We start from the raw sequence: 15990 nt of genomic DNA, 5'->3' as shown, positions 1-15990 counted from the left end.
AAAAACTGAGAATGTCCACTTGTTATTTAGCTTAAATAACATAAAGCTACATAATTTTTAAAGTTTAATCAGTAATACTGTTATAACAAATTTATGTCAGATCATGATTTCTTGGTTAGTGACAAGTTATCATAACAAAGACATTTTGAATAATGGCAACTTTGTATTAAAAGTGTCATGATTTACCAAATGACACTTTATGACAACAGTCATAAATATTCATGAAGACTTTCATGTGCATGACGGGTGTTACGTCATGTTTATGATGGTGTCATGACATGCTTATTCACAACCCATCAAATGAAGTGTTTCCAAGTATTTTTTTAGCTCTAAAATGCGAACTCAGATGGAATACCAACATGTGAATCTTATCTCAGAGCAATATGTTTTCATATACAAAATTCATAATTTGCACAATGTATGAAGTGTGATTGATTCCTTACAAGCCTGGTTTAATTTTTTCTTCACCAGCTGTCAGTGGTGTCCTCCAGAGCTGTGTTTTAGGGCCCCTTCTTTTTATTATCCCAACCTTCACCTTCTTTTTTTTTACGCTGGTGATCCCCAGCTGCACCTGTTTACATCGTTATTCTTAGTCAGTTATGCTCATTAGCTTGTAATAATGGTAAAAATTATGCTAATCTTAAACATGCTTTACTTACTGTACATCTCGAATTAAGTACTGCATGGCTTCTACACTTTTAGTGCCTTTTTGTAGCCATTTTCTGCATTCTGTGATTTAATTTTTTTTAATTCATGTGTTTTGAATGGCACTTTTAATTTGACAATTATTATTATTATTATGATTTTTATAGATAAATCATGCTAGTGTTTTTGTTTCGTGCATGTATGCTGGAATGAAGTGCTTGCCTGTTTGAGTTAAAAGCATCTCTTGGCATCATTCTGTTTCTCCCCAAACAACAGAGGCATCTTCCTGGACACCATCCTGCCACGCTACGACGTGAACGGAGTGCGACCGCCCATCGGCCAGAGAACCCGACTTAGCAAGGGCGATATTGCACAGGCACGCAAACTCTACAAATGCTCGAGTAAGGTCAAAATAACAGATCCTGCCTCCTGTGTGCCTTTATTTTGTTTTCCATGCTTACACATTATAACCTGATAGTAGCTGTCCCTTGACGCTGCTAACTCTGTGCACGTCTACTGTTAAATGGTGTGTCTCCTTGGCTACACTGTATAAGTCTCCCAGGATGGAAGGAGTGTAAACACAACCATGAGAAGAGGGGGAGGTGAAACCTCTCCCCGAAACAGATGAAAAAGAACAGCTTTGTCTTCCTTTTTGGAGACAGAAGCTTGTCTGTAAATCACTGTTTGTACAGTGTATAAAGTGTAGCTGCTCACTAAGCCTGCCTTTCTTCCACCGGCCAAACAGCATGTTTATACCTCCAGAGATGAGAAAGAGGGAGTTCAATACTGGTGAGTTAAAAAAGATTTTACGCCTTTAACAGATGTACAGAGCCTGGCAAACACACTCACTCACTTTAACTTTAAAACCTTAGACTTCCCTGTTCCTTATTGGGGTTTACGTAATAGACACATAGCCCCATAATTGTGTATTTGACGTAAAATGATGACTTAAGTAATTAATTTAATTCTACAAATGAAAATCTGAAAATGTGGCATGAATTTATCCTCTTTACTCAAAATAGATTCTGCAACCATTTGCTAGAGTCTAGCTTAACTCAATTTATTCTCAGTATACTTTCTGTTGTTCTGTCAAAGATTAGGTTATAAAACAATATCCCAAATAAACGTACAAAGACATGACTGTCCGAATAAACTGTCAAAATGGTCACAGAGAGCATTAATTAGCAGCCAAGTCATTCTGGAGGAGCTGCAGAGATCCTCAGCTCAGGTAGGAGAATCTACTGAATGGACACCCATCATTCATGAATGATGGCCTTTATGGCAGTGACCTTTAAAAAGCCTTAAGAAATCCCAGTCACAGTTTCCCACAAGTCATGGAAAAAACAATTTTGTTTGCATGTGTTCAATCTTTCCTTAAATCACAACAAATAAACCCGGAGCTGGGTTGCCACAGATGGACCGGCTCATCTGATATTTACCAGGACGAAGGTGAAGTTTTAGAGCAAGCGTTCAGCCCCATTACTCCCGACTGACTCAGCCTCCTGAGGAAGAGTGAGTGACGTGGTGCATGTCGAGGAGGACGAGGCAGTGATCGAGTCTCTCCACGTGTTGTTGGGGAAAATTCTTATAGAGCCCCACATCTCCCTTTCACGAAGCATTCCTCAGAGTTTTTGTCATCCCTGGTTATTGGTTTAAGACTGGCAGACGTCTGCCAAGCATGATCACACTCTGCTGGAAGCTCAGCTGGTAGCTTTACAGCTTACACACAATGTCCAGGAGGAAAATATGTTTTCCTAGCTGGTATTAAGGTAAAATAAGCCGGAGTTGGCTGTGAATTCATTAACGCTTCTTGGGATGGACAGCTGAAGACAGCCAGCTACTCTGTGTGTTCCTTTGTGACTTAAACACATCTTTCCTCGACTTGGCAAGAGGCTCTGTGGACGATGCTTGGAATAAAACCATGCACACTCGAATGCTTATGTTTCCAGTCAAACTAAAGGCCGTTTCTTTTTATTATTTTATTTTGTTTGCTTGTCTTTTTTTTTTTTTTTTTTTTTTTTGCCACTGGCAACATGTACATAATGCATCACCTCCCCCAGGGGACTGTATTATTTATAGAGCAGCAGGTTTATTTTCAGAGGATGCTCATAAACAGTGTTTCACACACACTCTTCTACTTTGTGTAATCATCATCTGGAGTGGCTGGGGGGGGAGGAAGTGAGGATGAGGATATTATCAGCAGATGTGCCTATAAACATTAAAGCGATGCCCTTTCTGTCACATCCAGTGATCTAATCCAGCATCTGTCTCTGAAGCAAAGTTTTAGTGTGTGTGTGTGTTTACGGGAGGACGGGGTCACCTCGGAACAGCCAGTTTGCAGTCGGGTTGTCGGCTGGCCTTGACCTTCAGCTCTTTCTGTGTGTCTTTGCACAGAATGCGGGGACAGTCTGCAGGACAGCAGCGGGAACTTCTCCTCCCCTGGCTTCCCTAACGGATACTCGGCCTACATGCACTGCATCTGGAGAATATCAGTCACACCGGGGGAAAAGGTACAGACAGTAACAACTTTGAGGTGTTTAAGTCGGACTTGGCTCACAACTTGCAAACAACTTGTCTGTTTTGAAGAAAGAGCCTCTCACACTAGATGAGTTGGTCACACCAAGTGCTGATAACTATTGAAGCTTTACCTTCATTAAAATAACTTTTCTAGTATTGTTATGACTTTCTTCTGGTAGTATGTTGACTTTGTCATAATACCATGACTATTTTTATAACTTGAAAAATAAGCTCTCTTATTCTGGCCCTAACCCGTCACCATAAGAGTCAAACTTCAGGATATCAAAAAATTTACAAGGATTGAGGAAAATACTCACACCTCTGAAAGTTTTACACATTTTTTGTGTTTTATGTATGTATGAAATTATGCACAAAGTAGTGCATGATGGCAAAGGAGAAAGAAATTGATTAATTGCTTTCCTAATAATTTCCTTATTACTCACAAATATTATTAGTTGACATTTTAGGTTTGTAAAGGTTTGCCTTTAGAGGTTTATCAGAATAATTTGGATCAAAGCACATTCATGCTTTAGAACGGTCCAGTCAAATCCAATCCACATTAGTAACTGTACTTTCTATGTTTTGAAGATCATCTTGAACTTCACCTCCATGGATCTGTACAGGAGTCACCTCTGTTGGTACGACCATGTGGAGATCCGCGATGGATACTGGAGGAAGGCACCTCTCAAAGGTCTGTTTGTAGATTATGAAACTGGGGAGACATTGTTGACCAGCAGTCCAAAATTCAAAGATATTTGTAGAAAACAAGATATTCTTTTGTTCCAGAGTTGGCTTTTAACAACCTGGAAACTGCTTTTTGTGCAGCTACTGTCAGACGTGGTATTATTTGCGTTGAGGCAATCAATCAAGATTGGTTTTGGAGATCAGACCTCAAAAGAAAACATAAAATAGACATTGACCGTACTAGGAAAAAAACTCTGATTGGTTGGTGCATCTCTAGTTTCAGAGATGTAAAAACCAAAACTGCTATAAAAACAACAAGTCAATAGATTACAGTTTCATCAACATAACATTTCTTTCATTAAATTCATTGAGTAAAACTTATATGATTCATGACACTCTAATGTCCAGCTAAATTTTTGCACATTAAACTTTGACCCAGGTCGATTCTGTGGCGACAAGCTGCCTGAGCCGATCATCTCCACCGACAGCCGACTGTGGATTGAGTTCCGCAGCAGCAGCAACTGGGTCGGGAAAGGCTTCTCCGCCGTCTACGAGGGTTAGCAGCGACTGTTTTCCTGTGCCTGGTTGTCGGATGTTGACTGAGATCACAGCCACGTTTTTAAAAAATGTGGCCGAAAGCTGCTGCAGCAACGTTCGCCTCCTTCCTCTGGCCTCTCTGACGCTCATGTGTCAAGAACATTATGTTGCGCTGACCAGATTTTGGCTTCACATTCAGCTTCACTATTTCCACATTTTGCACATGGATGATGTGTGTTTATACCTCTTGCACTCTTAACTTTCTGCTGCCTTTTTAAACCATATTGCTGTTAAGAGACCTTTTTTTTTTAAATGATGATTTTTTTTTATGTGCAGCCATCTGTGGTGGCGAAGTGAAGAGGGACAATGGTCAGATTCAGTCCCCGAACTACCCTGACGACTACCGGCCCAACAAAGTGTGCATATGGAAGATTTCTGTTACTCAGGGCTTCCACGTAGGTCTAACCTTCCAGTCTTTTGAGGTATGCTCTCCTGTTTTCTTCATTTTACTCGAGTATTATTTTACCTGCAATCTGCCCCTTCCTCAACTCCAAACTCCGCTTCTATCCGTAGATTGAAAGACATGACAGCTGTGCTTATGACTACTTAGAGGTGCGTGACGGGCTCTCTGAAACCAGCCCCTTGCTGGGCCGCTTCTGTGGATACGACAAGCCAGATGACATTAAAACAAGCTCCAACCATCTGTGGATGAAATTTGTTTCAGATGGCTCCGTCAACAAAGCAGGCTTTGCTGCCAATTTCTTCAAAGGTAAAGGGTCAGAGAGGGCCTATATCCTATCTGTTCCAGGAAAAAAAATCCAAGATATTCCAGGAATCGTTCGTTGCTCATATGTGTCCTGCTTGCTCCGTGTGACCAGCTTTGACCAACCCGTGTTGTTTTGGACGATTTCTCCGCTGAACCGAGGGGGCCCCAGCCTAAAGGTCCCTAACATGTCTTTGTGTTTCCAGAGACGGATGAGTGCTCCAAACCGGACAACGGTCGCTGTGAGCAACGCTGTGTCAACACGCTAGGCAGCTACAAGTGTGCCTGTGACCCGGGCTATGAGCTGGCGGCTGACAAGCGCAGCTGTGAGGGTAAGTACAGGGGAGGACGGCCAGCAGCCCCGCTCACCATGTCATTTACATCCTGAAGCTCTTCACACACTTAGCTACCCAAATACAATAAGTACAGTCATTCGTAAACACCTGAAAAGATCCCAGCAGAGAGGACTGCACCGGTGGGGGCGCTGCGATTTTAGGGATTTGTGTCAGAACAACTCAAGCTTTATTTCTGTCTTAAATGATAGGTTGTCTTTTGGAGCTAAATGCTGGTTTGCAAGAAGCGCCGTCTAAGCACTTATTTCATTCCTGCCCCTGGAGGAAGACAGGTGTCACTCCATCTTGGCTGTTTAAATAAGAGGCAGAGATAAAACGTGGACAGCAATGCTATTCTCTGTGGCTCGATAAAATATTCATACCCCTTGAACTTTTTCACATTTTCCCCACATTATAGTCGCACCCTTCGATGTATATAATGAGATTTTATCTGATGGCTCAACAATTATGCACAAGTAGTGCAAAATGAAGCAATGTTTTCAGAATGTATTGCAAGTAAAAAGTCGAGCATTTATATTTAGGCCTTGAATCAGCACTGTAAAACTGCATTTGGTTTCAGTTGCAGCTCTGCTTCACAAACATGTCCTATTTGTGTTTATCACATAAATTTGCTGTAAAATCTATTGAACTTTCAGCTTTTGAAGAATGTCTGAGTGTTAACACTTTTTCGAGCATCAATGCATTTTAAATGCATTGCTAAATCCCCATTAGCTACTTCAGTTGACAAATGCATTAGCAGCAGAAATACTGCTCATTACCTCACGAAATAATATTTTATATTTAGTCTTCTTCTTACATGTAGTGAAAACCTAAACTGAGTCAGAATCTAGTGTCTGCATAGGCTGGTAAAAATAGCTTCATAGTGTTGCTTTTATGACTCCAACGTTCCCCACATCTAATAACTCCATGTGTCAACACAGCCTTTGCTGCAGTTGCTAAGGATCAACACTGCACATTTATTTGTGCCAGGAATTGTCAGGTGAGGGCTCCTGTGCCACAGTTTCTAACATTGTGCGTCATGGAGCTGACAGAAAGCTGCTAAGATCTTTACAGGAAGATCGTAAAGTTTTTTTTGTTTCCTTTTGTTTTTTACCTGTCGAAATTTCAGGGAACAAGTTGAAATATTATTTTCTTTCCACACAACTGTTTCTGAGTCTTACAGTTTTTCCGTGCCTCCTCCCGTGTTGTGCTGTGTCCAGCTGCCTGCGGTGGCTTCATCACCAAGCTGAACGGCTCAATCACCAGCCCAGGCTGGCCCAGAGAGTATCCTCCGAACAAGAACTGCATCTGGCAGCTGGTCGCCCCCACGCAGTACCGCATCACTCTGCTCTTTGACGTCTTCGAGACCGAGGGCAATGACGTGAGAACTGGGGTTTTTATCAGTCCATGCGGGGCGGGTTTGTTCTGAGCTCGGTCATCCGTCCGCTCTAACGTTACAGCAGATAATCTTCCTCTTCTTCTGCCTGTTGTTTTATACAGCTCTGCTCAAAATAACAGCAATGTGTTTACAATTGTGAGTAAAGTTCAAAATTCTTACATTAGCTTTTAGTTCAATATGCAACGAAGGGATTGAGAACAATGCCTGTTCAAAAGAAAATCTAAAGTATTATGTCGCTAGTGAAGATAAAGACAAAGGAATCATAGGCTGATCAAAAATGCAGCAATATCTGCATTTTTCTGTACAAGTTTAAAAAATTCACAGTGAATTCCTGAGCCATTATTTACATCTGCATCGAGTTGTCGACTAATTTCTGGCACCTCTGATCGGGTATTCCAGCCCGAACCATTGCACAATATTCAAGAATTCCTCTTCATTTCTTGGTTTCTTGATAGCTTGTCTCCACAAAGATGTTTTTTACCTCCTTTGATCATCCAGTAGCTGATAATTAGAAGAGTCTTTGTTTTGTGTCCTTCTGTTTTAAGATTGTTTTAGCATTTTTTATCAGTTTTCTTTTGCTACACCTACTACTAATTTATTTGCCAGGTAGAAATATGCTTTCTATCATGACTGATGATGTTGGACTGCTGTTATCTTGAGCTGTTATCTGTTGAAACCAGTCAAACCTTGCCGTAGCTTATCACATGCGTTGTTTCTCTGCTCAGGTTTGTAAGTACGACTACGTGGAGGTACGCAGCGGGCTCTCAGCAGACTCTAGGCTGCACGGGAAGTTCTGCGGAGCAGAAAAACCAGAAGCTATAACCTCTCAGTACAATAACATGCGCATAGAGTTCAAATCGGACAACACAGTCTCCAAAAAGGGCTTCAAAGCCCAGTTCTTTTCAGGTAAGTCCTCTTAAAATCCATCTGTTTTGTATCTGCCATTGGTAATTGTGATCTGCTGGTATTCAGCAAAAAGAGTTCAAGTGTGCCATTTTTTTTTTATTCATTTGCTGCAGACAAAGATGAGTGCTCTAAGGAGAATGGCGGCTGCCAGCATGAGTGTGTCAACACCTTTGGAAGCTACAGCTGTCAGTGCAGGAGCGGCTTTGTGCTGCACGAGAACAAACACGACTGCAAAGAAGGTATTTCACCACAGATTGCTGTCTCCTGTATTTTGTGGCTCAGAGAGCATACACATCGTCCTTGTATTAAAAACATCATCACATGAATTCTCACTTTTTTTTCTTCCTTTTTTTCTTTACAGCTGGTTGCGACCACACTGTGAATAGTGTTAGCGGTGTTATTACCAGCCCTAACTGGCCAGATAAATACCCCAGCAAGAAAGCGTGCACCTGGGCACTCACCACCACTCCAGGCCACCGCATCAAAATAGTACGAGCCGCTTCCTCCTGCTCTCAGCCTGATTCCATCGCTCATTGTTTGTGTGTGTAATCGAGCTGCTTAATATAACCAAGGACATCTGTGTTTACTGTGCTCCTGTTAGAATCTGTTCTGGTATTTCTACTGATGATGTGTGGCTCCCCCTTCTGACATTTTCTACATCTTTGTTTTTTCTTGTGCCGCGTATACTGAGCAAACGCTTCAAAAATGTTTCTTATATTAAAAATTGCAATTAATGTATAATTTTCCTAAAAACACAAGAATCTAAATCAAGTCAAAGTTGATACCAGTTATTTTTTGGCAGAGAACATGACATTACCACTGTGTGGATGTAAGCTAATACGACAAGCTGTTATGTCGACGAGGCTGAAGAAAACGTTTTTGAAGAAATATGTAAAAGACAATAAGTTCACAGTTTTGAAGTCTTTGAAATCATAGAAAACGTATCATTATTGCGCTGGCATTAGCCTACTAGCAATATTAAATAATACAAGATTGATGTTAGATTAGCCAACACTAGCTGTTGTGCAAAACGCATCCTATCTGCTAGCTTTAGCCACTTGCTCCTTTTAGCTAACTCGAAGGTCAAAAAGGACGAGATGAAATAAACTCATCATTAATTAAATGTACCATTTAATAAGCATTTATTTTACTGTTTAAACACTGTATGTAATGGAAATTTAATTATTAAATATGTCATTAAATCATTAAAATGCAAACTTATAATAGCCAATGCAGATGATTAATTAAACGTGTATTTAATTATTTAATGGTTCCTATTCCTGCAGCCATGAAATAATGTTAATTATCAAACTCGCTCGTTAGAGTTGAGGGGCAGCGCTAACACTCATCTGTTGAACTCGAGATTAGCTTCATTCTTTGAAAATCATGGCAGTGCTTTTCATGAAGGATTTTCATGAGCTTTCCTGTGATCTCATTGGAGAGATTTTCCAATTAGCAGACAACGTAGAAGCAGAAAATTGTCATCCAGACTAGGGGAATTTATTTAATGCCAGCTTTGTGATTTATGTGATAAAAGCTTTCCCGTTTATTTCTATTGTAAAAATGTTTAGAAAAACTTTAACATCATGGAAGTTCCAGCTACTATCCAGATTATAATTGTTGAAAATTGTAAAGTCTGAAAGGTTAAAAAAAATTGGGGGAAAAAATGTCAGCAGCGGGGAGAGATCTTGACATTGTCAATGCTATATTATATTTACATAATCATTGTAAGTTCTACTCCCCATCCATGTGATCTAATCTCACTTGTTGTGTTTTGTAACAGGCCTTTAATGAGATCGACATGGAGGCTCACCTGGAATGTGCGTACGACCACATAGAGATCTACGACGGGCGAGATGCAAAAGCCTCGTCTTTAGGTCGCTTCTGTGGCTCCAAGAAACCCCCTCCCATCATATCAAGTGGCAACAAGCTGTTCATCCGTTTCTTCTCTGATAACTCGGTGCAGAAAAAAGGCTTTGAGGCGTCTCATACTGCAGGTAAATGTAAAGCTGAGGAATCCTTAGTTGTGTGTGTACATAAACAGATCTTCTCTCTTTTTGTTTGATTTAACCGTTAACTTCCCTCCACTTGTCTGTCCAGAATGTGGAGGTCGTCTAAAGGCTGAAGTTAAAACCAAAGATCTGTTTTCCCACGCCCAGTTTGGAGACAATAACTATCCCGGAGCCTCCGACTGTCAGTGGGTGATTTCGGCAGAGAAGGGATATGGTGTAGAGCTGATCTTCCAGACTTTTGAGATTGAGGAGGAGGCGGACTGCGGCTATGACTACATGGAGCTCTTTGATGGAGCGGACACCAAGTCTCCTCGACTCGGACGCTACTGCGGCTCAGGGGTAAAAACGGCTCACTGTCACTAAGTATTCAATAAAGAGTTTGACTAATCGGTATAATACATACATAATTTTGCAAGGTACTAACAGAGTAGCTTGCAAAATTATTCCCACCGCTTGAACTTTTGTCAATTTACAATTACAAACTTGAATCATTCTGTGATGGACCAACAAAAAGTAGCGCATATCTGTGAAGCCAAAGAAAAATAATGCAGAGTTTTTGTAATCTTTCACAATTAAAAATCTGAAAAGTGTGTAGTACATTTTGTATTCAGCCACTTTTTTGCAATTAAGGCAGCGAGTCGTTTGGAAAATGTCTCATTTCACAATTTACATCTGGTAATGGTATATTTATTACCAGTCTTTTTGTTTTTATAAAACAGACAAAGCTCAGCCAATATCATAGCGAATTACATTTTTTAAATACTTGCCATAGACTCTCTTGGGCTGGGCTTTAACTAGGCCATTCTAACACCTCAGCTTCCATTGTAGCTCCAGCTGTATGTTTAGGGTTATTCCAGGCCTTAACAGGTATACTGACATTAAATTACATAAAGGTGAATTTGGTTTACTAATTAGGAGACTTCTGCACCTGATTTTATTTTATGGTATCAAATTAAAGGGGGCCAAATACAAATCCATGACACACATTTCAGATTTTCTTTTGTAGAAAGGTCATAAAAACTTTGTATACTTTTCCTTCTACTTTATTATTATGCGCTACTTTACATTATTCTTTCACACTGAATCACAAAAACATGCATCAATGTTGCAATGGGACAAGACAGGAAAAAGTTCAGCGGGTTTGAATGCTTTTGCAAGGCACTGTCTGTTGCCACAAGCGGCAACTCTTCTGGTGTTGACAGACCATGTGGTCTCTGGTGCAGGATTATAAATGCAAAACAATAAGCTAAAGCAGACATCGCAGCTGGAGACTGGAGTAATGAAACCAGTAGGGAAAAGAAACACAAATTTCCTCGTCCCAAAGAACAGCTTGATTTAATTTACATGCTTTTATAATAAAAGCTGGCCTCTTACTGGCTGTTCCTATGAATCATCCTCTGAGGGGGGACATCGCTCCATCAGTACACCGGGGAACAGCTTCTCAATCAAGTTTCCTTTTATAAAACAGGTAGAAATGAAATGACACCATTCCGTCAGGAGTACGGCGAAAACTCATTATGATTACAGGAGGCATTCTTTTAGCCAAAGGCCTTTCTCGGTAATTTAACAAAGTTTCTGGGTCCTCAATCAAATTTCTCTTTTCTTTTGTCTCTCCAACTCCTTCCCGGGGCGTTATGGACCATTGTAGATACAGAGCGTTATTCATGTTGATTGGCAGCTTTAATCGGCAGCCTGGTGTTCGTACATCTGTCTGCAGAAGCTTCAGCTGCTCTGGTGTTGCAGCGCTCAACAGACCTAATTATTTTTCAAAGTGATGTTTGCATTTAATTATAATGTGTGTTTTTTTTTTTTAGATAAAATTCACACTGAATATTTTTGTGCTCACGTAAAGCGGTTAATTGTCGTTTTGCTCTTCTAGAAACTATTTGGCAGATGTAATCCTGCAAAAAAAAAAAAAAAAAGTGTTGAAACATATGTGATGTGTGTGTTGCATAGTTTGGCTTACAGTTTTGCAGAGCTGTGCACCGGAATATAATCAATATCTGACTCAGGAGTTATTGCAGTTCTGTGGAAAAAGGTTTATAGTCGTTGAGCTTTTTACATTTTTGTCACCTTACAATCAGAAACTTCAGTCTACTTTATTGGGATTTATGCTCTGGATCAACACAAAATAGAAGGGCATTGTGAAGTGGAAGAAAAAGGATATGAGGTTTTGAAAAGTAAAAGTAAAATATCTGAACAGTGTGGCGTCCATATGTATTGAGTCAGTGCTTTGTAGATCTGCCTTTTGCTGTGATTTCAGCTGTAACTGTTTTGTGGTATATCTCTACCATCTCTACCATCGAGAAGCTGAGACTTTGGCCCATTCTTCTTTGCTAAATAACTGATCCAGATCATCTGGGAACATCAACTGGATTTAGATCTGACCTCTGACAGGGCCGTTCTCACACATGAACATGCTTTCATCTAAACCATTCCACTGTCACTCCAGCTGCATGTTCAGAAAGTCTTCACTTCAGTCTCAAGTCTTTTGGTGCTTCTTCACTATATTGTGCTCTATCTATGTTGCCATCAACACTGATCAGCTTGGTTGGATTAAACAGACCGTTTGAGATCTTCAGAGACAAAATCATCCACAGATGGAGTTGATTTATTAAATTTTAAGTATCTATTAGGTGATTTGTAAAGGAAATCCGTAGGCATCCATCAACACTTTGAAAACCCAAGTATTTCAATTCACAGTTATGCACTTATTTGTGTTGGTCCGTCACTTAGCATAAAATTTGTGGTTGCAGTCTGGGAACCTGTGTTCAGACAGAATATCCAAGCGTCCGTTTGACCTCGGCTCCAGCGTGACAGAAGTTTTGAGTTTTAATTTGAGCAAACTAGCAGAAAGCCACCTGTGACTCTGTTGTTTCCTCCTTCCTGGCAGCCCCCGGAGGAGATCTACTCGGCCGGCGACTCCATTGTCATCAAGTTCCACTCTGACGACACAATCAACAAGAAAGGTTTTCATGTCCGCTACACCAGCACCAAGTTCCAGGACACACTGCACTCACGCAAGTGACCAGCGGGGGCCGGAAGGGGCCGTGCAGGGCAAAGGGGCAAAAGGAAGGGCCCCCGGGGGAGGCGCCAGCCTGTCGCTCGGAAACCTTCGGCCACCAAGACGAATCAGACTCGACAGAACAGCCGCAAGACCACCAACCGCACCTCAGCACCCAGGGGCTCTAGCTCCCCCCACAGACTGTGAGGAGTAAAGCCATTCTGCAGTACACCTTGTTTTTACCTTTTTAGGATTAGGGTTGGAGTGAGAGGACGAACAACTACTTTAGGCAGACAGTAGGGGAAAATGTATTGACCCACTCCCCTCCAAAAAAAAGTTTTTTTTAATTCTTTTTTTTTTAACATGCTTCCTACTCGGAGGCAAAAAGGAAAACAGTGGATTCTCAGGACCTGTAGGAAGGCAGGCATCAGCTGGACAGATCTCTGCTTTTGTCAGGCCAGCCCACAACATGGCGGGGTGGGGAGTGGAGAGGAAGAGGAGGAGGAGTATGGGAACAGCTCCTGCACTCTTCGGTTATTGCTCTCCTCTCCTCTCACTCTCACTCTCATGCCTACGGTGCACGGATTCCTGTCCATAAGAGGATTGAAAGGACTTCACTTGAGATTTTTTGAAACTGTATGTCAGCCAATTGCATGTAATTACAAGGAGTGAAGGAAAGCTGTACAGTGGCAACACCAGCATTTGTACTTGGCATTGTCCTGGCAGCCAGTGACAACATTCTTGTTCTTACCATTAACAAGGAAATTAGGGAAGCAGTTACCTTATTAAAGGACTAATAAATGAAATGTGGTCCATGTCTTCTGGTTGGTACTTACTTCCCTGACGACTGGCTATTTCTGTACCTCCATGTATAAAGTAATGTGTTTGATTTCTTTTTTTTTTTTTCCTAAGGGAACATGTGCTTTTTTCAGTTCGAACCAGTTAGCACTTTACAGTGAATTGTTCCAAAATCATGAGCTTCTAAAACTTTGTGAAATGCAATGCCAGTTCACTTATTTTTAAATGCATTTTATCTCCTCTTCTTTTTTTTCTTTTTTTTTAATTGCTCCATCTAGTTCCTCAGGCATACTTGAACATTGTGTGTGCCCTGTAACATGGGGTGAAATAAAGGTATGACTTTATGTTTCAGTATAACTGTTGTTTTGCAGTTCTGATGTAAAGTACATTCTCTCTCTCTCTTGAGAGCAACTTGCCTTTTCTTTGGTACAATGAAACATTTCTCGATGACCAAATGAGCCGGGGTATTTATTGTTACACATATAATGTAAAGGTGTAAAGGATCCTATAAAAGCCTTCTAATGTATAGCCACTTGTGTTTTGTTTAATCTATGTTGTTGCTCACTAACTTTCTCTGTCGTTCGGCTCCATGTTTAAAGAACGCTCTGCTGCTCTGCTGTTTTCTGTCTGACCTGCTTTTTTTCCCACAGGAATAGTTTGGACCAATTTAGACAAAGATTGAACCAACTTGCTGTGAAAAGTATTCGGTCAGATGTGTGCGAGAAGGTAGCAAAAGTTAAATGAGAAATTAACCCTCAACAAACACGACTGACGTATTAATATCTCTTGTATCATTTAGTATTTGCCATTTTAGACACAGGGTGTCACTTCACAGAAATTATAAAAGTACTGTCACACTGTCATGTATCTGCCTTGGATTTTAATGAAGATCAAAACCACCATTTGTGATCCAAAATATTTCATCTCCCTGTTACAATTTTAAGTTTTTACGTAGGTAAAACAACTTCCAACAAAATTTCCCTAAATTCGATGCAAGTCATAGTAACGACCTGGAAATTCAGTCGCATGCTATTCAATGCAGAAGCTCAGTCTTCACCGATGAAGATCGACTTCACACTCAAATGCTTAGAGTGGGTCTGAAAGACAGGGTGAACTTTTATTTTAAGATTTCAACAATTATTTGATCACATGAGTGCAGAAGTAATCATTTCAATTATATGCGAAAACTGATTTGCACAAATTAATGAAATGTACACCTCACTTGGAAGCTACTGTTAGTGTTGATATAAATTTCATATGAAGGACCAAATAATGAAGTTATTTAACCTCGTGCTACTTTGTTCCGAGCCTCGGTCAGCCACCGATTCAGATTCAATTACCTCTGAATACTTATTTGACTTTTTGGTGGCACTCAGACCTTTGATCTTTTAACTCCATATGGATCCATGAAAGTCCAGAACTATTCTTCCTCGAAGGACATCGTTTTTAAATTTGCCCTCTTCTGACCAGGCTGTAATCTCACAGTTTTTACTGACTGGTCCAAATAATTTGCAACACTTTAAACCTTCTTGTTCTTCAGGAGTGGAGTATTGCACAGCAAGTGTGCAGATGAGTCATTGAGAACATTACGTATTGTTTTGATGTGAATAACTGCACCTGCTATTTTCAAGTCTTTTGTTGCTCCATAGCTTCTGGACAACTCTTGTTATCTTCACTCTGTCAGAAATTTTGAGGACACCTTGGTGCGGTTGGTTTATGGTAAAATGATTTTCTTTCCACTTTGAGTGTAGCTCCAATGGGGCTTACGGTAACATTCAGAAGTTTAGAAATACAGCTGTGACAAATTTCCATTAGTGTGTTCAGCAACTTTAATGCTTTTTATCTGTCTTTTTGCTTTTATCAATCTCACCACCGTGACACAGTTAATATTAAGCGTGCTGATTTTCATTTGCACATACCAGCTGGAGTGCTGTCTAAACACACTTGAGCTGCTTTCTTTGCTTTCTGTGCCTTTTTGAGCTAACCCAAAAGCTCTTCTTCCCTGCGACATTTTAACTTTTTACCTCCATCTTCATTTGTTGACTAATTTGCACGTATTGTTTGGTATGTGAGGATTACTTGGGTTATTGTGGACATCTGGTATGAATTTTACCTCAATGGGCCCATTAGACATATTTCAACAAAGATAAACTGTTTCTCAGGTGTAAAACCATCTTATTACAGGTCTTTCTGTGACACAATACCAGCTACACGTAGTGCAGAAAATGATCTCTTCTTAAATTATGTAGCAAAAAAAAAAGAAATTTCAGAGTTGTACAAATACCTCCACTGACGTTCAGATAACCCAGGTCTCTTTTTCTGCTGCTACACATTTCATTTTATGACAATACACCAAGGCCTTTCTGACTATCAATCATGAACTACATGACAGA

General features: G+C 40.4%; 1 protein-coding gene across 1 annotated transcript in view; it reads left to right on the top strand.

Annotated features, from left to right (window-relative positions):
• The window catches only part of bmp1a (bone morphogenetic protein 1a), a 38932-nt gene extending 24807 nt beyond the window's left edge, over positions 1-14125 (top strand). The window contains exons 7-20 of the mRNA XM_007563480.2: positions 922-1046; positions 3040-3155; positions 3751-3853; positions 4286-4402; positions 4720-4865; positions 4957-5152; positions 5353-5478; positions 6699-6859; positions 7603-7783; positions 7897-8022; positions 8145-8272; positions 9567-9780; positions 9884-10134; positions 12689-14125. Of these exons, the coding sequence (XP_007563542.1) occupies positions 922-1046; positions 3040-3155; positions 3751-3853; positions 4286-4402; positions 4720-4865; positions 4957-5152; positions 5353-5478; positions 6699-6859; positions 7603-7783; positions 7897-8022; positions 8145-8272; positions 9567-9780; positions 9884-10134; positions 12689-12823 (2125 nt within the window). The 3' untranslated portion in view covers positions 12824-14125. The remainder of the gene's footprint in view (positions 1-921; positions 1047-3039; positions 3156-3750; positions 3854-4285; positions 4403-4719; positions 4866-4956; positions 5153-5352; positions 5479-6698; positions 6860-7602; positions 7784-7896; positions 8023-8144; positions 8273-9566; positions 9781-9883; positions 10135-12688) is intronic.
• The last annotated feature ends 1865 nt before the right edge of the window (positions 14126-15990 follow it).

This window comes from Poecilia formosa, unplaced genomic scaffold (genome assembly GCF_000485575.1).
Source record: "Poecilia formosa unplaced genomic scaffold, Poecilia_formosa-5.1.2 Scaffold5, whole genome shotgun sequence".
NCBI lineage: Eukaryota > Metazoa > Chordata > Actinopteri > Cyprinodontiformes > Poeciliidae > Poecilia > Poecilia formosa.
The sequence above is the reverse complement of the archived record's forward strand: the minus strand, read 5'-3'. Positions and strand labels throughout refer to the sequence as shown.